General features: G+C 42.5%; 1 protein-coding gene across 1 annotated transcript in view; it reads left to right on the top strand.

The window, feature by feature from the left end:
- Positions 1-24,070, top strand: part of HPSE2 (heparanase 2 (inactive)) — a 117,254-nt gene that overhangs the window by 84,128 nt on the left and 9,056 nt on the right. The window contains exons 6-9 of the mRNA XM_083615219.1: positions 9,608-9,655; positions 15,777-15,870; positions 18,028-18,134; positions 22,157-22,271. Coding sequence (XP_083471345.1) covers positions 9,608-9,655; positions 15,777-15,870; positions 18,028-18,134; positions 22,157-22,271 — 364 coding nt within the window. The remainder of the gene's footprint in view (positions 1-9,607; positions 9,656-15,776; positions 15,871-18,027; positions 18,135-22,156; positions 22,272-24,070) is intronic.

The raw sequence follows: 24,070 nt of genomic DNA on the forward strand, positions 1-24,070 counted from the left end.
GGACAATCAAAGCAAAGTGTCCATGCCTCATTGTTGACCCTCCTATAAGATCTCCTTTGCCACTTCCCTTCCCTATGTTCCAGCACTATTTCACCACTTTCCTGCCAAATTCTTAAGGCATTGGCGGAAGTTTTCATTGGCTGTCCCTTTCAAACACCCAAACCTTTCCTTATTAACAGTTCTTATATAGACTCTTATTCCATCTAAAGAGGAAGAAGCCTTGAGCAACCACGACTTGTATGAGAAAGAGGACGTTGCAGATTGGCCATTGCCTCTGCACCAGCCTTTGATACAAAACTGGGACAACTGGCAAACACCCCAGAAACAATCTTAATAAACCTCAGAGCTTAGCACACAGCAACATGGTGAAAACTGACCAAGTAAAATGCAAACAAAGAAGACTCAAGTGTGCAAATATCATATCCCTGTCACTGGAGCCCCAGGTAACCTCAGTGGCTAGAAGCACTTTTTACCAGCTGTGACTGGTGACACAGCTACAATCATTTCTGGACCAGCAGAGCTTGATCACATTAGTTCAGCCATTGATGGCTTCAATATTGGATTACTGCAATGCAGTCTGTGTGGGGCTTCCCTTTCTACAGAAGCTAGTTAGTGCAGAATGCTGCAGCACAGTTGCTGAGAGGAGTGATACTCTGTCAATATATAACACCTCTGCTCAGATATCTGCACAGGTTGCCCATTTGCTATTGGTCCAAGTTCAAGGTGTTACCATTAGTATATAATAGTATATCATTAGTATATTGTTAATTTATAAAACCATTAGCAGCTCGGGACCAGTTTACTTAAGGGTCTGCCTTACCCCATATTTGCCCTTTTGACCAGTTTGATCTGCAGAACTAGCACTGTTGCAGATGCCACATAAGACTCATTCCACACAAGTCAGCATACATTTTGGAATTCCCTGTCTATTGACACCAGGCAGACACCTTTGCTGTACTATTTTCGACTTTTGTTTTAAACATTTGTTTAGGCACGCCTAAAGTTACACGTGCTTGATTTCATTTTAGCTATTGTTGATTTAAATCATTTTTTAAATATTATTAAATACCTGGCTTAAACTGTTTTTATTGATAATATATATAATGCTATATAATGCTAATGTTTTTCTAAACTGCTAAGAGGTGTTTTTTTAAAAAACAACAACAATCAAGCAGTAAATAAATTTTGTTAAATACATAAAAATAGGAGGGGGGCATATGTGGAGTTGCAGCAAAATAATGTAATATTGTCAGCAGCATTAGCTGTAATGCTGAGGAAGAAAGCGTGCTGCCACATCTTCTAGGTAGCAAAGCTGATGAACAAATTGGAAACATTTCTGGGGCAACCTACAAAAATGGCAAATAGGCCAGAAGGCAAATCCCACGAGGAAAGGCCAAAAGAACTGGGTTTATTTAGCTTTAAAGACATGTCTATGGAGAGGTTATGGGGAAAATTTTAAAATTGGTTAACTTGTGATCCTATCCATGCTTACTCTGAGGCAGGGGTAAAGGAGAAATTTGTTGCAGTTTTCATTTAAAAGTGAATTTGCCAAATTTGAACTTTCTGAAACAACATACAAATGAAAACATAACACTCATCTGAATTTTTTGATGCAAGTTCTCCAACTAAATAATGCATATATTAGGGGAAAGTGTGCATAAACATGAAATTATTAGCAAAAACAATGTACAGAAATGCATTACAGTGGGAAAGATTGCAAAATGTGTGCATTAGTCAAAACTGAATATAAACATGTATTTATTAGGAGAAATTTGCACTAAGATGCTGATGAATTTTCATGAGAAGTTTAAAAAAAAAAAAGAATTCACAATATGGAGAACTGAATTTAAGATTGGAAAAATGAAAACTGATGTTGACAGATCCTTCCATCCCTATTTTGAACCTGGGACACTCTCCATATAAGGCACATGTTCTGCCACTGAGCTATGGCAATTCCACACAGTAGCTGTTTTCTCTGGAGCTGACATAATTTATGCATTCACTCAGTTATTTTAGAGAATCCAAGTGATGCCACTGCTGAATTGTGACACTAGCATTTCCCCTGTTGCCCCTTCATCACTTTAAAGACTTGGTGTTGATTTCTCTAACTTTGTGGGGAATTGTGCCACTGTCCTCTCTACTGTGGAGCAGGAAAGTACTATTGATTCATATGGCTTGCCCTTTCCCTCAGAGTGTTATCACATCCAATTGCTCTTTCCAGGGAACTATGGGCAATTATAGCTCTGTGAGAGGATTAGTGATCTCCTAATGGTTCTCAGCACCCTAAACAAACTACAGCTCCCAGAATTCTCTGGTGGAAGCCATGTCTGTTTCAAGTGGTATCATAGTGTTTTAAATGTCCAGTGTGAATGTGGTCTTGGACTGTCGACCCTTGGGTTTTTCTTTTTCTTTAAAAGACCGACTATCTACATGTTAAAAGCAAACTGATTCCCTGTGTCTGCCCAGCCAGAATTGTGAATCAGGTTTCCCTGAAATGAATACTAACACAATATTGTACCTGAAATCTTGCTGCGTTTGGGGAAGGAGAGATGCTTTGGGAACTCGGTGTATTTTGTTCCTTTAGTACTACTGAGCTGGTTGGCTGCCTGCAGGGCAGAGAGAAGAATCGGAGACGGACATGTGGTCAGGTGCAAGGGAATTTCCACAGATGGGACAGCCAGCCCCACTTGATGAAGTGTTAATTAGGCTATTCAGGGAACCAGAGCTGCTCAGAACAGTCTGTATCTGTTCCCTACTTTGTGGGGTGGAGGGTCAGGAGTCGTAGCATTTCTCAGAGTTCCCAAAGAATCAGCGGAGTTGTTAGCAGGGAGACTGAGATGACCTCAGCCTAGGTTCAGCCCCTGTGTGGAACTTGGTTCCTAAACGATGGATGATATTTGGTGAGTAGAATTTGATGTTATATTTTCCTCTCCAGAAATATCAGATAAAAAATTATTTCCCTTCTCAGAAGTGCAATGGTTGCCTTCTGGCATCCTTGTGTATAGGAAACTGGTGTCACTCTTTCACTGTGTGCAGCCTTCCTAGGTGTGACTCCAAGATAGAGGATACTAGTTTTCTCAAACTATTGCTTTTAAGCTTTGTTGTTTAGTCGTTTAGTCGTGTCTGACTCTTCATGACCCCATGGACCAGAGCACGCCAGGACCTCCTGTCTTCCACTGCCTCCCGCAGTTTGGTCAAACTCATGCTGGTAGCTTTGAGAACACTGTCCAGCCATCTCATCCTCTGTCGTCCCCTTCTCCTTGTGCCCTCAATCTTTCCCAGCATCAGGGTCTTTCCCAGGGAGTCTTCTCTTCTCATGAGGTGGCCAAAGTATTGGAGCCTCAGCTTCAGGGTCTGTCATTCCAGTGAGCACTCAGGGCTGATTTCCTTCAGAATGGATAGGTTTGATCTTCTTGCAGGCCATGGGACTCTCAAGAGTCTCCTCCAGCACCATAATTCATAATTAAGCTAAAACCTCATAATTATATTTCCTTCTCTTACACTGAAGGCCATGTGGCCCTTTCTCTCCACTTTTCTGGTCTCCAAATTATACTACTACTATTAGTAGTAGTAGTTGTTGCTGCAGTATTTACATTTATATCCCACCTTTTGAGATGGCAGTATGAATATAAACTCAGCTGGGCAGAGGGAAAGAGAGGGGAAGCGGTGGAAGCAGAGCTGAAGGATGTCTTAATAAAGTACATGCTTTCCTCACTCAAAGTGAGCCTGGATTCTAGTCTGCATTTGCAGTGCTTATGACAGAAGGCTTTATCAGTGAATCCAATATGGACTGAATCCAATATGGACTGAGTCATCTGTCATGCCCTTTCCCCCAACTTCTGGCAATGACCAGTGTGTGTGTGTGTGGGGGGGGGAGTTTGCATGTTTAAACCATCAAAAGTTCATGTATGCCACACCCCCTTTTGGGGTGTGTGTGTGAAGGGGTGGGAAATCTGCTAAAGTGCTCCAAGGAGGAAGAGTGGGGGATCTGTGATGTCAGAAGATAGCAGCCAATCTGTGTTGTGAAAAGCTGGCAACTGCTGCAAACTAGCAAAACTGGTTTTCCTGGACCACAGCCCTGGAGAGGGTTAGGTACGTGTGACGAGAACTTGATGAGTGTGTTTCCAGAGTGCAGCAGTTCCTCTTTTTATGTAAATCCATACACATTCTTTAAAGGGGAGTTATGCCTCAGTTGTCTCACTGAGGCCAAGTGTTCATTGTATATGTATTTTGGCATTTTTGTACTCTTTAGTACTCTCCATTTTGACTGGAATACTTAGCACCTGAATAAAAATTTAAACCAGGCTTTGTGAATGAGATTCTTTAAAAATTCACAGACCCCATATCTTAAGGGAGGAGGCATAGAAAGACATTACACCATATTCCCCCCCCCCTTTGTAAAATAAGATGTGTTCCAGATTTTTCTGCTTTCTTTGTGTGAGAGGGTTGTGTTTTTTCTGGTAAGGTGAACATAATTTTTTTTTCTCCCATGGTTAAAAATTGCATGGAAGAATTATGTAAATGATTATTTTGTTTTATTTAAGTATTCAATAATTCCACTGCCTCTGCTTAGCAAAATATATAAAATTATGAGGCAAAATATTGAGTTTGTTGTCACATAATCTGCTGACTTCCTAGCTGTGAGTCTGACCATATGACCAAAAAACCCTTTGAAGTACCTGGACCAAACACTGGGCCTCCCCAGCAACGGAAACCAGAGTAGTAAAAACACTTTCAAAGTGTGAAACTGTGTGGAAATGTATTACGAGGCTCTCTTATGCCATAGACATTTGGTCATGTAGTACAGATGTACATGTAGAAAAATTGGATTTAATATGGGGAAAAATATTGGGTAGTCTTCAACTAACTGTTACTCAGAGTAGACCCATTGAAATTAATGAAGCTAACTTAGTCACATTCATTAATTTCAATTAATTTCTACTGAGCAAAAGTTAATAGAATACTACCCACTATGTAGCTCTGAAATAAATGAGTCATCTATGTATGCTTTCACCATATTACAGTGAATGCCATTGGTACACAGGGTATAACATATGAAGCAGCCCTTAGATTCCCATCCAGTGACTGACTGTCACTGTAGATACACAAGTAGGGAAATGGTCTAAGACTTGAGGACCATTCCTTCCCAACTTGCTTGTTCATAACCCATTTACCTGATGCCTAAACTGCACACTCTGTAAACTGGTGTGCTCTTCAAAGTAGATATATGACACACAGGGAGAGAAGACAGATGTGGGTCAGGGGAGAAAGTCACACATCAAAGAACAACCATCACGTGCCAAAGAAATCTCATGAGGATGTACCAATTATCTCGAGTCTTCATGGAAGAAAGAAGATGTCTCAGAAGAATGGAGAAGGACAGATATATAATGGCTATATTTAAGAAGCAAGAAAGGAGAAATTGAGGAGTTATAGGCCCATTAGTCTGACTTTTATACCCTGGAAGTTATTAGAATGGGTTATAAATCAATCTGTTTTAAGCACCTATGGGAAAACAGGGTAATTGCTAGTAGCTGGCATAGATTTATGAAGACGACAACAGGGAAAGCCAACCTAGCAGACTTTTGGCAGGGATCTGCTCTATTAGATCAGGCTAGAACAGTAGGCATTGTATTTTAGCAAGGCTTTTGATGTCATTTCACATATGCAAAATGGAAATACAAGTAGAAGGAAATATCATCAGGTGGGAATACAAGTTGTTAAACAGTTGAACATTCAGAGGAGATTAATTATTTCAACTAGGGATAGGACAGGTGTTCCAAGGGAACGTTGTGTATATCCAACAATCCCATTTTTTACAGATACTCAGCTGTTAGGGTTGTTGCCATGTGGATACCAGAGAGGGAGGTATGGAAAATGTAGATATGCTTTTTGGATCAGCAGATGACATCTTGCCTATGAACTTGTGTTATCAAGATCTGGCTGGATGAATCATCTGGTCCAGTGTTTGACCAATTGGTTCCAGCTGGATACTTGATATGGCACCAGCTTCACCTTCTGAACATTGTTCCTGCCACTTCTATTTTTCAAAGACTCTTCTAATCTTTGTAAATGAATTATCACCTAGGAGGCTCCCTGTGGGGGTAAAAAATATCACCAGGTGGGGTAGAGATGAAGGGATCAGGGAGGGGTTGCACATAACGTGATCCCGTCAACATAGGGAAATCATAAATTGAGAAGTGGTCCTTTAAATATTTCAAAAGCTTGTCTGCTCATGCTGACAAAGACTCGTCCACTAAGAAGTAGATCGCCTTTCCTATTTTGCCACACCCCCTACTTCCATTTTGTTTCCATCAGCCCAAAGGAAACAATGCAGCCTGCCCTTTTCCTGTTGCTGTGGCCATGTTTGTGGAATTTTTATTTTTTAAAAAAGCTCTTTTGCACAGAACTGCCCTTGCACAAAAGAGCGGTACTGAAAGTAAAAATAAAATTTGCCCTTGTGGGTACAGGAAGTGTGAAAAGAAAAGAGGAGGAAAGAAAGTGGTAGCCTTTTATACCAGCAACTCCAAATCCTTGCCTCACTTGGAGTGACACATTTTTTTTTACTATTATTGTTCTTGACTGCTCCTTTGTGCAGATCTCATTTTCTGGTAAGCTTGATATTTCAAAAACGAAATAAAAAAGTGTGCCTGGACAAGTGCCTGTGCGCATACCCAAAATGGACCTTAGGTTTCTGGAATCTATGGTGGAGGGGGGACAACACCACACAGCATTCATATATCTAATCAAGCACAATCCACTAGTGTGGACTGGAAACATGGAGATAGATTTTGGATATGAAGGTGCATAAATGTGCACATAGAATGTCCTAGTGTGGACATGATGCTTACCAAATCTGTAAAGTACTCAGAAGCTTTGCAGGACAGAGATAGCATTTAAAGCAATCATGATAACTTGGACAGCTGGATGGGCAACAAATGAAATTCAGCAAAAGGAAATGGAAACTATTACCAAACAGAAAAGAAGAAGAAGAAGAAGAGTTTGGATTTGATATCCCGCCTTTCACTCCCTTTAAGGAGTCTCAAAGCGGCTAACATTCTCCTTTCCCTTCCTCCCCCACAACAAACACTCTGTGGGGTGAGTGGGGCTGAGAGACTTCAAAGAAGTGTGACTGGCCCAAGGTCACCCAGCAGCTGCATGTGGAGGAGCGGAGACGCGAACCCGGTTCCCCAGATTACGAGACTACCGCTCTTAACCACTACACCACACTGGCTCTCAAGAAAAAGATGAAAGAAGTGCTGAATATGCACATATTGGGCAGAGGTATTGCTCTTTTAACAAGATTAACAGTGCAATGGTACTCCAAATTAGGAGAAAGCCAGCCTTGGTTTCATTAGCACAGACAACCTACCTAAAACACTGGGAGTAACAGGACCATGGTACTTGGCTCTGCTTTGGCCTCAGTAAAGAACACTGTATATTGTTTGGGGCATCAAATATAGAGGGACATAATATAATTCATAGGAGAGCTAAATATGATGGTCTGTATGGAAGAGCTAAGAAACCCCCCTCCCCCCACAATCCTGACTGCATTATCCTTAAGAAAAAGGACATTCCTGTTGAACTATACACACATTGATGGAAATGAATGAAGTCAACCACAAGATGTGGATGATAAATACAGTAGCCTTACCTACCAGATTATAGATTTTTTTATAATGTATCATGAAACTATTTATAGCATATGTACACAATGGTAGATGGTGTGCACTCTGTTTAAAAGCACCGCAGCCAAAGAAATACGAATAGAAAAGAAAACATGCTCCTCCCCTGGCTTTGAAAGAAAGAGGAAAGAACCACAGGGAGATGAGCTACATATAAATGTTATTAGTTGGGGCTGAACTTCTCTATGTCTTTAATTTAGTAGCACATATCATTTCACAGGACTGCAAATTAACATTTCATTCCATGTGGATGGGCATGGGGAGAACAGAATGTATAAATCACCACTGGAGCACACTGACTGCCCAACATATCATGTTCATTACTCTGCCCATCTTTGCTATTTATGTACACAGCGAGGAACTGAGAATTACATTAAATGTGCATATTTTTCTAGATAATGTTGAGACTGCTCAAACAAATAACTATTCTGGCTGCCTTCCTGACAGTAATGAAGGGGATGAGTCAAATATCAGTTCTATGGGGCTCTAGATCACGGTGAGCCAATGTGGTGCCTTCCAGATGTCATTCAGCTCTCATAACCCCAGCCAGCATGGTCAGTGCTCAGGGATGATGGGAGTTGGAGGGCACCATGTTGGCTATCCCTGCTCTTGATGGTAGAAGAGATGGAGACGCCTGTTCTCCTATGTTCTCCTACACTAGTTCTAAAATTCATAGCATCTGAACTATCTGTGTTGTGAGCATGTTGCACACAGTATGAACTTAAGTGGAGCCCGATAACCCGAGAAACATTTTTTTTTCATATTCCCAGTCAAACTGACACACATGCTCACAAACAAACAAACAAACAGGCTGCTGTCTGTCGTGTGTGTGTGTGTGTGTGTGTGTGTGTGCGTGCGCATAGCATGTTTCAAGACACAGAGCCACAACATATGATACGAGACATGGTATTACCCCCACCCACCCAACGTGTTACGTCTTGCCCTTGTTCTTTTTACATGGCTGTCATGGCTATGGAGAAGATTTGAAAATGTACACACAGAAAAACCAAAAGGAGCTTTTGGGGGAAGGGAACGTCCTATTGTCTTCCCATATCTTAATGCCCCTGCTCTAAACTTCTCCTGATTTTTTTGGGCTTCTGTTGCCCCTGTTTTTGCTAAACCAAAACACTGCAGTCGAAATAATCATGCAAATTTGAGTAAGTCAGTCTCAGCAAAGTGTGGTGGTTTCTGCCATGCAAAACTGGCAAAGTTGCAAGAGGTCTACCAAATTCTGGCTTTCCTTATTGTCATGTACAGCTCTCTGATGTGCTGCTTGCTGCAAACCATACTGCATGCATCATAAAGCCTTGGAAATTTTCTATCTAAGATAACATAGCATGGTTTTTGATATGCATGCTGGGTGTGCAACACCAAACTACAAGGAAAGAAATGTTTTTGGGTCTTGGAGATGCTGGGAGCACACTTTAAGCTTCCTTGCCTTTCAGAGTTTTTGGGGTGCAGGCACTCTAGGAGATTCATTCTTGGATCCTTCTGATTCTCCCTATTCCCTAGGGAGTCAGTTCTTGGAGCAACTGTGGTACCAAATGGCTAATCTGAAGCTATTGCATTAGTATCATAGCACCCTGAGAACCTTCACCAACCCCTTCAGAGAGTTTCATTAATGGGTCCAGTTTAGCTTAGGTTCTCCTTTCCAAAACGAATCTTCTTTCCAATCAGAACTGGAGTAAATAATAGTATGGGTTTTGCTAGATCCAACTATTACTTTAAATTGACAAAAGCCTACTGATTCAATGTTGATGTGATATTGCATAGCAGAAGAACAGTATGTCATACTTGGACTTCTTGGGAATGTTAGTGGCCTGTACTGATGTGAGCTGTGAGTGCATGTATGTATGTATGTATGTATGTATGTGTGGACCACTCTCATTTCCAGAAGCTCACATATTTTCTGTATCTCACAGGTTCATGAAGGTGGCAGGGAACACAGTGGATGCTGTTACCTGGCAACAGTAGGTATTTTCCCCTTTCCCTTTCCAATATTTCTAAACATGCTTCAATTTGGGCAGAAGTCAAGAACTGAGCCAGAGATCAATAGGACACTATCTTCAGACAAAGAATACAGAGAGAGACTTCTAAGACTACCTTTCCCATTCTGTTTTCTTGAGTTTACTCTGTTGGCTAAGGAGAAACTTTTCTAGTTATATGGACGGGCTAAACTCTTGCAGACAGCAGAACTTACACTGTGAGAAGAATACCAGCTTATGTAGCAAGGAATTCTACCACTTATGTTGGTTTTGGTGTCAGAGGCTTCCCTAGTGTGAAGCTCAGGGTAGGCTAAGAATAAATACTGTAAGATAAGCCTTGCACATTTCAGTATCAATTCAAGAAGATATTCAGAGAAAAGGATGCCGCACACCAGTGCCCTATGTGTGGCAGAGGGATGATGTCCTCACAGAAACCTACTGTGTGATGAATATTTCAAAGGGCAGAACTTGTCTGCTAGCACTGTTCTTCCCTCACTAGTGTGAGAAACTGGAAGTCACAGGACAAGCTGACTGTGAATATACAGGGCTGTTTTCAGCTAACTTTTACTCAGAGTAGACCCACTGAAATTAACAGACCTAGTCATAGTCATTAAATCCAACAAGTCTACTCTGAGTAAAGTGTGGGTTGAGTCACAGAGAGGTACTTTTATTGACATTTCTGCCTTTTGTGCCATTTACCTTAGCAACCAGGTCTGTCTTCTCTCTGGGGTCATGTGATAGCTTTAGAAAGACACATGTGCAGCATTTAACTAGCCTGAATGGGATATTGTCCTGGTTTAACCATGTTGCTGAAGGTGACCTGATCAGGAGCAAGGGCCACTTTTAGAAATGGTGGGCATAGAGTTCTTGCTGTGGCAAAAAATGGGAGGTGATCCACAGGCAGTTCTCTTAATGAAGAGTTTGCTCAGGTTAGTGTGACTGGTGTTCCTGCTGCCTAACAACATAGCCTGAGAGCAAGCATGGATTGAATGCCAAGTAATGACAGTTCCTTGTCCTTAGAAAGTTGTTGATGCTCTGTTGTATTTGTTGGCATCTTCAGAATGATGCTGCGCCAAATTGGTATTGGCTTGTACAGACATTTTTGCCAAAATAAATTTCTGGCTTTCCAGGATTCCATGGGGTTGATCCACTAGTGGTGCTGAAACTATCCCTTGTTCCAGAGATTGACTGTCAGTAATCTCTAGGCTAGGGGTGTCTAACCGGTGGCTTTCTGGATGCTGTTGGACTCCAGCTCCCCTCAGTCTCAGTCAGCATGGTCAATAGGCCCCACATGAGGAAGAGAGCTCTCTCACTCAAACATTATGATTTTGACTGAACAAAGGCAGGATGTGTGTTAGCCTTTCTCCAGTGATTGACAGAAAGTGGAGCTTTATAGAATCAGATAGAAAGAAGGGCCCTCAAAACTCGTCAAGATTTACACTTAGGCAAGATATTATATTATGCATGACTCCTTTATGGTGCTTTAATGCCTTCAGCTACACGGAAGCACCATCAGTTTTGCATTCTGAAGGAAGTTCTGTGGTGCATGCAAAAGTGTTTCCCAGGTTATAGCCACAGAATCACACTTACAGAGAACTGGGTGTTATTTGGAATAACATGGGTTCATGATTCCAGACTATACCTACTTCATTTGTGTGTGAAACTCCATGATAATCATGTTGGAAACAATTATGCATACCATATAGCACTCCATTCATTCTTGGACTCCAGACTCCAGTGAAGCTTCCTTTCTAAATTTACAGAGATTCAGGAGTGCTGTGCTGTCACTCTCCCAGGCACAGTGGCTACACAATGACTATCTTACCTGTGCATGAGATCTGTTGCTATCACTCATTGAGTGCCATGGGGTTGATGACAGAACTTTTGCAATGTATTTGTTCATGAATCAGAGCCTTGGTTCATATACACTGATGTAAGCACATATGGTATTGTAGCATACCAGTGGAACAAATGAAACATTTGTTGTAAGAATGCATTGAGTATTTTGCTGCAGAAGGATTCACTCTACAGGAGATGCCCTTAAGACTGAAATGGAGGAAAGGAATTCAAAGTGGAAAATGTGCAATATCCTGTGGTGTGTGTCTACTCATCTGGGTGGTTAGTGTCCATCTCTCTATCACGAAGGACAAAGCCCATCCATGTGGGTCACACATTCCCCCCCCCCCAATCTAACATGAACTGTTTGAGAAAATCAGCACTTTTAGATAGCAGCAATGGCATGAGTTTAATTACAGAATGTTGTACTAATGCTGGGCCTGATTCTTTGATACTTGTTCCGTACCTTGATTCCATGAAATAGATAGCCGTTGCAGGGGGAAGTTCTGGGAAAACTTCACCCACACACCCTTTCCCCATCAAATAAGCTCCTGCTTTTTCTGGGGAAACTTCATCTGCCCTCCCCTTTCCCTGTAAAGAGCGCCTGCTGCCATCCTTGCTGTAGTTGCTTTGTAGGGGAAAGGTTAGTTGCTAAAAAAGTAGTGTGTGTGCCCCAGCACTGGAGCAGAACAGCAGGCACAATGAATTTTCACTGAAACTGGACAGCATCGGAGGTGAGGGATATGTTGTAGGGAATCATGTGAATTTGCTTTAGAAGTGATCAAAGCAGATTGGTAGACAGGCAATTCAAAGGGGTGGGGCTCACAAACACCACCATCCACATCACAGACCAATTGCCCCAGAGTCAGACTTCAAACACTTGCAGAGTACAGTTGAAAGAGAATGTCCAGAAGTGGCTAAAATCAAAACTGTAAGAGTCTGGTATCACACATGGAAAAAGGAAATAGCTTATGAGGAACAAGCAGAGGGCTTTCTCGGTAGTGGCACCTGCCCTGTGGAATGCCCTCCCATCAGATGTCAAAGAAATAAACAACTATCTGACTTTTAGAAGACATCTGAAAGCAACCCTGTTTAGGGTAGTTTTTAATGATTGATGTTTATTGTGTTTTTAATATTCTGTTGGGAGCTGCACAGAGTGGCTGGGAAAACCCAGGCAGATGGGCGGGTTATATACATAATAAATCATCATCAGCTAGATTTTCAGGAATTGAGAGGGAGCAAATGGTGACAATACCAGAGATGGAGGAAGTATTTTGTGCAGGAAACCTGTGCCTTGCTGAATAGCTGCAGGGGGAAGGTGCCAGCTTCCCCTTCCCCAGCTAGTGAGAAAAAAACTGGGAGGTGGGACGACGAGAGGAGGTGGTGGGGCTCTAATTCCAAGCAGACCTTCCTGGAGCAGGAATGGATTTGGAAATTCCTGAGTGTTGGGAAATGGCTTTAATGCAATTAACTGAAATAAAAGGAGGGGGTCAGATAATGGGGCAAAGGTTCCTCTACCATAAAGAGGAGTAAAACAAAAACAGCTGTTCTGAAGCCCTCAAACTCTGCTCATTAAATCCCATCTGAGGCTAATGGTTTGGGCCGTTAATTGTGGGTGGTGTCTTAAAAAGATACTGATGCTTTCATAGTTTTGCTTAGTGTAAGAGGCAGCTGGCATCCCAACTCCCCAGAAATGGCTTGCATGGGCTTTTAAGCGTGCAGGTAGGCGGCAAGCACAGTGCAGACAGTGATGTGGTGCTGAATTGTATGATTAGATATGTAATAGACATTTCTTGTCCATGATTCACCTTGGGCTTTTGCTGCTGAAGTTAACATGTTGATGGGGAGAGGAAAATAACCCTTCCAGTCTTATTTAAGTTCCTCAACTGGAGAGCTGCCAGCAGAGCAAATATATTGTTACACACCACTCAAATCTCCATGAATGGTGCAAGATTCTAAGGGATGCAGATGCACTAACCAGGGTCTATGTTTCCTTTTGGGACAATGTGCCACAACAGAGACTGTGGTGTCTTTACGATATATGAAAATAATGTTTTTTCTGCTACCACTGAAGCTGATATTATTTTGCTCAGAAGCCTGATTGAGCTTCAGACTACTGCTCTTGGGAAGGAGTGCAGTCTGTTGGGCCTATGCCAAACTTTAAACAACTTCTTCATTAATTTCCTAACCCCAAACCTCACAGTAACTATGCCATTCAGTTGTAGGGCTCAACTCCTGCCATATTTGTCCGAACAGCATTCCCCACTATGCTTCCAGATGTGCTAGCAAACATTTTAAGTCAAACATGCTGTGGAGTCCCTTTGTTTTAATCCAAGGGATGTGCTGACATGTAACACTAAGGCAAGGTGTGCGACTTGTTTATCCATAATGTGCACTAGCATTCCTGTTTTGCTCTTCCCAGCTGGGGAAAGCAAACCACAACTCTTGACTTTAGCATTATGTCCAAACCAGTGTGCATTATTTGTTCCTCTCCAAACTAACCATGCTGCGAAGCCAAGGTTTATTATTCTTGTCTTGCCGACTGTGGTTTGTTTGGGAGCAATGTACTAGGAGGAGCACTTGCTAGGATGACATCATGCCAAGCCAGAACTTGTGGATTGTTGCTCTCAGCTGGATGAAGAGAGGAGCAAAGCAGGAATGCTTGAACTGTATGCATCAGCATACAACTTGTGCATATTATGGTTCAAAAAACCAACACACATCTTGGCTTAGCATTACATGTGAACGTGCTCAGTGGTTCAAACTTTTCACAACAGACTTCCGCCCCTCGAAACACATGCAGAGAAGCCACACAGTTTCAGCATGACAGCACGTGCTAATCTTGTAGCCTTTAGGAGGGTCTAGGACCCACCCACCCCCTTCTCAGCAGGAAAGGTCTGCTTTGCCTGTCTCAAAAGCCCAAGGACGTTTTTATGCATCATGCAGAAAAGGGAATGCTCCAATAAAAGTAAATGGGAGTGTTGGAAACAACTGATTGCCATTGGGCAGCTATCTACCAGACCTAGTGGAGCAGCCAAGAGAATCACCAGATGTGGGGTTAGTTTGCTCTGGTGTTCTCCCTATCCTTGCAAAGATGCTGGAGACACTTAAGCAATGCAATAGTAAAAACACTGGTAAAGTTCTGTGCCATCTTGCCTGCCTGGTGACCAGTCTCTCATGTTTGGAAAGAAAACTCCCAGGGGTGTCTTAGAACCAGCACATCCTTGCCTGTCATTTTCCGGCCCAAGTCTAAATCCATCCAGTACTTTTTCAGAAAATATCCTCTGCTGGCATTATCCTTCTGCTTACAATGTTGCCTCTGCAATAAATCTAGTCCCATTTACCCTCTCTTTTCATTCATGCACTGATTTGTTATACCTATATATTGCACTCTTTCATGGGGAAACTCAGCGTGGCTAATGGAGGGTGGTTCTGAAACATTGGTCCAGATATCTCTTTACAGGATCTGGTGTTGGTAAGAGCATAAAAGGAACTCCACTGGATCAAATCAACTATCCATCTAGTTGAGCACCCTTTTCCCCACAGTGACCAACCACATGCCTTTGGGACACCCACAAGTGCATGAACACAATAACCCTTCCCTGTTACTGCACCCCAGAAACTGGTGCTGAGGGACACACGGCCTCTCAAATCTGGTGAAGAATTGTGCATTTCCTGTTCTTTCACGTGTCAGAAAGAACAGGGTGGTGAGGTTAGTTGTAGCAGTGTATTCATACTTGGTCAATCAATTAATATGCACAATGTGAGCAGAAGGGCCTGACTGGATGGGCAAGCTCACAGTTGGGAACCTTAATAATATTTTTCTCTTTATTTTGCACCAGATGTGGTGCTAGGCACTGTGCGGAACATAGAAACGTGTTTCTGCCCAGAGGGCTTGCTGTCTTCATTAGATGGACAAGTTAGTAGGAAGTAGAGATCAGGGACTAATTGCACAATTACTTGTGCAAATGGAAGTGCAGGTGCAGGCAAAGACTTTGCTGAAGAGATGGATTATGGAAGGGCTTTTAGAAGAGAGGGAAATTGTGGGGAGGGTCCTCTGGGCAAAGGGAGCATCAGGTGGCAGAAGGCACAGAGAAGAGAGTGGTAGAAGAAACAAAGGTCAGTAAGAGCAACTCATCTTATGCAGAACAGAGAGCAACCTTTGGGGAACCCCAAATGTGGGCATCAGAGGCGCGGTCCTTAGCCAGGGTGAGGGAGAGCACATAACTGCAGCCCCTCTCTGACTGTTGCCTTCTCATTTTCATTCCAGTTACTACCTTGATGGCCGAGTGGCCAAGGTGACGGACTTCCTGAAAACGCGCCTGTTAGACACACTCTCTGACCAGATCAGGAAAATCCAGAAAGTGCGTGAGTGAGCTGGGGCAAGAGGGCAGCATGTCTCCAAGGGTGGGGAGCTTTCTCCTGGGCTCACTCTGCCCAGTGCTAGACGCACCTAGCAGGGGTTTCAGTTGGGACCAACCTTGCTACTTACGGGCCCCGCAGGATCCCAGCTTTCAGGTCAGGCTAAGCAAAGCTGGGAGAGTAGGTATGAAGATATCCAAGATATGCCCCATAGACAGGCTCTGTCCCTATGGGAGCATTGGGAATGGCTACTTTGGAGTCAGTCAAGCTGTAGTAGTATCAGAACTTCTGGTAGATTATGGCAGTAAATGTACTATAGTCTCAACAAGGTAGGAATTGAGGGTGAGGCAATAGACCTTTGGAAATTAAAATGAAAAGTAAGATGGAATTATGGCTCTTCTTCATGGAATGCACCCTGCTTCGCTATGAGGCTTCCTGGCAGGAATGTTTGATCCATTGTTGACTAGAATGGTTGACTCATCAAAACAAACATGATTTATCAGAAAGGGCTTTTAAAATCTTAATTTGGGGTCGGATTTTCATCTGGGCTATCAGGCTGATCCTAATAGGGGACCAATCATTCTGTTAGAGAACCCAACACAAATATTAGGTGACGTGCCACTAATTGAAATTATGAGCCCCTTTCTATGCTCTTGCCTTGTTTTATTGCTACAAGATGCTGCCTTCAGGTAATGAAGCCAGGTCTGGCAAGTGGCCAGATCTCCTAGGCACTCTGACAGGTCTCTTGTGCAGAGGCAGAAGGAGCTGCAAGCTGGCATCCTCAGTCCTTGTTGTCACTGATGCGCTTTTGTTTGCTGGCGCCGTCTTGTCCTGGGCATGTCTGTGCTGCCAAGGTTTGTCTTGTGTTACGATGGCATTTCCCAGGCCGGTACCTCTGATGCCATGCTCATATCTCCATTTCACCACTTCAGATGTTCAGCAAAGTACCACCGCCCAATTTGGTCTTAGAATCAAGGCCTTGTGAGAAAGTTTTGGCTGCTCCAAAACTAGCAAGTTTGTTGCCACCCTATGCCCAGGACTATTATTACTCTCATTATGCAATCTGGCGTGGTTGTGACGTGAGATTGCTTCATAGTTGCTACCACCATAGTTCCTATTCTCAGTTTCTCAGGAACAGTTTAGAGTCTGAAATCCTGTCCTGGCTTATGGAGGAGTTAGACCCTGTGCACCCATGTAGACTGACCATCTGAGCACTAACCAGATTCCCCCCCCCTTTCATTTTGGCTGCTATTCCTTTATTTAGTTCTTTGGCAAATTTACACATTATACTTGTACATATAGTAAGGAGCTATGTCTGATCCCAGCTCCATGGTGCATTGTATTTATATCATAAAAACAGTAAAAAATGTGTTAGCTGTGCACGTATGTTTATGTATATACACATGTGAAAGTGGCCCTTTTGTGCAGTGCTGGTTGAAGGGCAGCTTTCAGTGAACATATATGCAAAGGAGTCACCATATGAGGATCAGAGATGATCAACTTTTTAAAACTGAGAATGAGGGCAACCTTTGCTGCATAACTGCTATGTGGGGATGGGTGGTTGTCCAGTCAGGAAGATGGTAGGGTTGCCCCATGGTTAGATGGCATGCCAGCCTAATGTGATGTAACTTGGAAGGGAAGTTTATCTATGTATATGGGATATATCCTACACAAGTTAATGTGTGCGTATAATTTCTATTTCTGTGAGGAGATGGGACTTTGAAGAAATAACAACCCCGTCTTGCAACAGTGGGGTGCTTTCTTCGCCAGCATGCTATGTGGTGCTTCAGATGGGACACATAAGCCTAGGGAAGGGAACCAGTGCTAGATCAGAGGCTCCTTGGGCACTTAAGAAATGGTCGAAGTGAAAGCCTGCAAAGACCTGCATGTTAAGGGGTTGGAGTAAGATCAGTGCAGGTACTGGAAGTGGGGGAGAGGTGAGGACGGTTGATGCCAGGCAATGGGTGGTGTTGGTAAGATATTTTTTTTAGCTCATGGTGTTTCCCATCTATTACTCACCTGTACTCTGTGACCTCATTAAGCCATGCAAAGCCAAGCAATCCTATTTGTGCTAACCTGTCCACTTCCATAGCATTTTATGAGTACTAGCTGCCTCCTGAAGATTACTGACCATCCTTGTCCTTTTATTTTGGCAATAGGTTGTCAATACACATGTGCCTGGAAAAAGGATTTGGCTCGAGGGCATCGGAGCCACCTCTGAAGGAGGCATCACCAACCTCTCAGATTCCTATGCTGCCAGCTTCCTGTGAGTCAACCTGAGTGTGTTTTTGTTGGTGATGGTGGTGTGTGTGATGTGGAGACAGGGAATTAATCAATGGATAATTAATCAATAGGTATGTCAGCTGGTTGTCCCCTGGCCGCTTGTCCTTGAGTATTAGGATCCCTCACCAGTTCCCCAGTCCAGCACCCCAAATCCAGTTTGGAACCCTAGCAAGGAGGTTGGGAAGAGGTTAACTCTTTGTATCTTGCTGCAGTCCCAGTCTGGATTGGGGAGGGAAGCATACATTGAAAACAGCAAAAACAAAAAAAGATTCCGACATGGTTTTTTGTTTTGTTTTGTTTGCAATGAAAATTGCAGGCCCAGGAAGCACAATCCAGATTGAGACAACAGCAGAAGGGCAAAGGATTAAAGCCCCACAAATTTAGGTCCTGATAAGGGTCATGTCCCCCATGGAAGCAGTGTGTGTGTGTGTGTGCACGCACGTGCACATGGACAGAACTCCACAGTTAGGGTCACATGCAATCTCCCCCCCCCCCAGTGAACTGATTCTCTGCCTCATTTCCAGAATAAAAGTTTCAAAACACTTTGCACATTGATCTAGACCCACTTAACTGGGCGTAAGTCCCATTTAATTTAATGAGTAGTCCCGTTTTACTTCTGAGTAGACATGTATAGAATTGCACTGAAAAGCAACAGCCCTATGCACACTTTCACCAGAATGAAATGCAGTGAATACAGTTAGACTTTCTTCTGAGTAATCATATATAGGATTTCACTGTGAGTGCATTATTGTAAATTCTTTGTAAGAAATTTCCAACCAAAAGCATCTGTTTACCAGAAAGAGACAGGAAAAACTTTATGACCACTTGGACAATGGAACAAACTGCCCCAAAGTTATGGAATTTCCTTCCATGGAGAAACTTTTTAAGGATAAACTGGATGGCTAGTTTTCAAGATCTAAGGAAATCCTGCCAGTGAAAGAGGCTGTTTTCAATGAGGTCCCATTCCATCCCATTCACTTATCCAAAGTGCATATCTTGCCTGTTCTTCAGGACGGTTTTTTACAGCTTGGACTTGCCATTGACAAGGGTGTTTCAAGGCTATGTGTCTTTTCTCCCTTCTGTACAAGTATAGAAAACTGGTCCAGTGAAGCACAAAACTCAATTTCATGAAAATTTTAGCTTTCTTTACCACCCAAGTAAGAAGGCTTTGGACCCTTATGTGGTAGGTTTGGAACATTTTCTGGAGACATCTCTGACGTCAGAGAATTGAGTAATTTAATATTTTCTGTGGTCAGAGAGAAGGAAGGACATCGGTGCCTTGCAGAGCTCCTTGTGCCTCCCAGCGACTTACAGAAATGGAATACATTTTTTAAAAAGTAAACACCAATCTGTTTTATCTGTATACTTTATATCAGCCTTCCCAACCAGGTGCCTTCCAGATGTTTAGGACTACAAATCCCATCATCCCCGGTCCATTCTGGCTGGGGCTGGTGGGAGTCAGAGTACAAAACATCTGGAGAACACCAGGTTGGAGAAGCCTGTTTTATATAGAGTCCAGCTTTTTGAGCCATAGAGTTTGGGACATCTCAGCATGATGTTTGTTTGTTTGTTTGCTTGCTTGCTTGCTTGTTTATTAAGCACAGAGTACACATACCTCTGGCTTCCTTTCCCAGCAGCTTGGTCAGAGTGCTGATTGGCTGAAAGTTCCCATGCCCTTTTTCTCTTCCCTATCAGCACCCGGCCCGTTTGTCTTTGCTCATTAGAATGTCAGATGTACAGTGAAGATGGTGTAGCTGTACATCAGCAGACAGGATTTACTTGAAAATTGCTGCCTGCTCTGTGGTATTTTACACGTGCAACCCAATTCTGTGCATGCCTTCCCCCAAATCAGTCAGTCATGCTTACTCCCAAATTCACTGGGGTTTACTAAACATATAAGTAAGATTGCAGCCTCGCAGCTAAAATGAGTAAATAAAAATGACTTCTAAAATTGCATCTTTTCTCTCTATTTTATTTCTGTGCAATCGCTTTGCTTCTCCCTAACCTCAGGGACCATCACTGATAGTCATGGAATTGTTTTTTTGGCTATCACTGAATATCTCAGCTGGGATCTATATAACTGTGTACAGTAATTCCAGCACAGCCTTTAATGGAAACGGGGAAATGTGTAGCATTAACTGTGTTCCCAAAAGTGGTTTTCACCAGATAACTTCACAACATTTTATCACATTAGCATCTATCTCTTGAAAAACGCTTGGATTTCTGTTGCCAAAAGAGCAGAGGACTTTTATCAGAGTGCAAGCTGGATAAGAAAGTAGTGCTGTGTGCTGGATAGGGTGTGGTAGGGATACTTGAAGAATTTGTTTTTTGCAAATTCCAGTTCAAACTGGTCTGATCTGGATTAATGTAATTATTCACAAACTTTCACACTTTTCTGAATGTTGCAACTCAATTTTCAGTAGTTTCAACAAGGGATTGATTGGGTGTGTATTTTAATGTGAATCTGTGTGTTTTCATGCTGACTTAAAATCACATACAAACTGATGCAGAAATGAACTAAATTTTAAGATTGGCAAAATGAGAAACTGAAAGAAACTAAATTCTCATGTTTGTTCATTCTTGGTTAAACGTGGCAAAATGCATGTAAATTGAATATTTTGAGAAAGAGTATATTAGAAAAAGTATTTTAAGAGAAAAAGCTTTTAAAATAAATATTTTAAAATTGGTTTTTATCTAACTAGCCCATCATTGCATACATGGAATGACTTTTGTAAGTACAGTGGAGTTTCCCCTACACTCTAGTCCGCTCCCGCAACCCTCTGGAGCAGATTTGGGGGTGACATGGGGGAAGGAGAGAGGGAGGTATTCCATTGCACTTGCAGAAATCATTCTGCACATTCACTATACTGTATAGCTGGATTCAATCCATATCTTTAAAATGTGAATTTTTGTGCAGGTTTTAAAAAATATTTGTTGATCAATGCAGGAAAAAAATGAATCCATGCAAAAGTGACAAGGTGAACACATGCAAAAGCAACATGGACTTCAATTGATTTGTCCATCGCTAGAGTACTGAACTTGAAAAAGAGACATTGCACTTCAAAATTTCATCCAAACTAGAACCCTTTTGAATTAAGGCATTATTTTCCCACGGCAAGTTCCATATGGCACTTATTATAGCACTATATTATCTGAAGATGCTGGTCCCTATGGCCAAGATTCTTCTATAATGTTTACTATGAAGTAAGTCCCTTTTGGGGAAGGTTGCCTGTAACTTTATGAAGAAGCTTCCTCATTGTGTCTTCTGTCTCTAATTGCTTCCTATTCATGAAGGCAGCAGCAGTGTTGAAGAACTTCTTAATTAGTCTCTGTTATTGTGTGCGGGGTGTTTCTTTTCATTTTTGAATTTTCTTTTCAATTGTAAAATAATGCTATTTCAGAAAATAAAAAACAAGAAGAAATCCATAGTTAAAACTCACCAGGGTACAAATAATTGACTAATTAAGGGGTAATGAAAAGACAGATTGTTGGTTGCACTGAACAATAAGAAAGCTTATAATTAAAGACACAGTAGCTGTAGTGCTTTGCTAGTCCACATTGAATATTGCAATTGCATTTTACCTCTTAAAAACCAAACAAATCGGCTCTGCAAAAAGGCAACACAGACAACACAATCATTCCAATTGGTTGACTATGAGCTCATTTGAATTCTCCATAAAAATGACTGAATAAAGAACAGTAATTCCACACTATAAACAGTCCAATCTCTGCTCAGCAGTGAACCTCAATGGGTGACTTCAGGCCGGTCACTATTGCTCAGTTTAAACTACCTCACAGGGATGCTGTGAGGAAAAAATGGAGATGAAGACATTTGTAGTGTGCTTCCTTGATAGAAGGAACTAAATCTGTTGTTAACACTTCAATTGCTCTTAAGCATGGGAGCCAAGAATCTGTGGGGCTGAGGCAGAATGTAGAAGAATGTTCTGGGGATCCATCGCCTGCTACTCTCTGAAATACTAATTAAGTCCTTTGTTTTTTTGCCAGGTGGCTGAACTCTCTTGGGATGTTGTCCAGCCAGGGCATTGATGTAGTAATGCGACACTCATTTTTTGACCATGGGCACAACCATCTTGTCGACCAGAACTTCAACCCTTTGCCGGTAGGTGTGCAACACCATGTTCCATTCTGCAGCTTTTGAATTTGCCCCATCACCAGTCTGTTCTTATTGGGTCTTCCACACAAGACTGCTTGGTTTCCTTATCTATTTGCTATAGGTATGCAGTGTGGCCGTGACCTCTTGTTTTGCCCTATTCTCCACACCTCTTTTTACACACACACACACACACACACACACACACCATCCTTTTTGCAATTGCTGTTCCAGAACAGCAGTTATTTTCTTAACCAATAAAGATATATGACATGTTGACCCCCACACACTACGTCTTGTATTCACATATTTATTTATTACTACATTATTATATCCCACTTTTCCTCCAGAGAGCTCAAGGTAGCATAGATAATTCTCCCTCTCCACATTTTATCCTCACTAAACCCCTGTGAGGTAAATTAGGCTGAGAGACAGACCCAAGTGAGTTTCATGGCTGGGTGAGGTTTTGAACTCTGGTCTCCCAGGTCTGAGGCCGTATTCATACCATACATTTAAAGCACTATGATACCACTATGATACAGTCAAGGCTTCCCTGCCAAGAATTCTAGGAGCTGTGGTTTGTTAAGGGTGCTGAGAGTTGGTACGAGGTCCTTATTCCCCTCACAGCAGTACAATTCTCACAGTGGTTTTACAGGGAACTCTGGGAATTGTAGGTCTGTGAGGGAAACAGGAGCCTCCCAACAACTCTCAGCTCCCAGAATTCTTTGGGGGAAGCCATACCTGTTTAAAGTGGTATCACAGGGCTTTGAATATATGGTGTGAATGTGGCCTTAGTCCAACTTTCTAACCACTAAACTACACTGCTTCTCCACTGTATTCCGATCTCCACTGTACTAGCTCTGTCCCCATCTACATTTCTGTGTCCCCATTTCAGGCCAGGGCTGGCTATCCCTTTCCCTGTTGTCAGATGTGCAACACAGCACCCACCCCTTTCTCTTATCTCTCTCCGCCCGTCCACTTGCAGTGTCTCTGCCATATCAGTCTCAGTTTTTCCTCCCTGCCTTTCCTGTTCCCAGTCAGTAAATCAGGGGATTTGTGCTTGACTTCTGTGCCCTTGACCTGTTCCTCAGACTCTTGGCTGCATCACAAAAAAAGAAAGAAAGAAAAAGCTACGAGCAGCTGAAAATCCACTGCTCCTTGTGGCCTGTTTGAACTCGGCTTGAAAATACATTTTTCCAGATTGGTTTCTTTCAGTGCTAATAGGAGACATTAGTTAATGTCAAGCACAACATGTTGAAAGCAGATGGGGGCAGGATTACCTCTGGAGCTGGAACTTGGTCCACTGTGAAAGTCTCTGTGGGACCCTTGTGGGGTACACAAGAGCAAGAGAGTCAGGGGTTTCTGGGGGGGGGGGTGCACAAGCAGGAGAAGGGGGGCAGGAGAGGAGTCTTAAGAGTCCTGAAAACATGCTGTAGTAACAACCAAAGTCAGGGCAGCCGGCTCCTTAGGGAAAGACTAAAGAGTCAGGAAAACGGAGCTGAACGCAGTTTAGATTTATAGGAACGAAGGTGAAAGGAGTTCACAACTTCACACAGCAGGGCAGTTCCCTCCAGTTTAATGCAAGCCCGCTCATTTGTAGCTCTTCAAAAATGCTGAGGCCGTTGCTGTTCCAAGCGCTCAGGACTCTAATAAGGAAACCGTATGTAAAAGGTCTTTAAAAGTAGCAGGTTTTCTTTTCATCTTTTTTCAGTCTAATAAATTCTACACCTTGCAAGTGGAACTCTTGGCAGCGCTGAGAAGCTCTGGATCTCCTCGGCCAGGAATTTACAAGCCTGGTCCAGGGTACC

Source organism: Podarcis filfolensis (assembly GCF_964270895.1).
Source record: "Podarcis filfolensis genome assembly, chromosome: 5".
NCBI lineage: Eukaryota > Metazoa > Chordata > Lepidosauria > Squamata > Lacertidae > Podarcis > Podarcis filfolensis.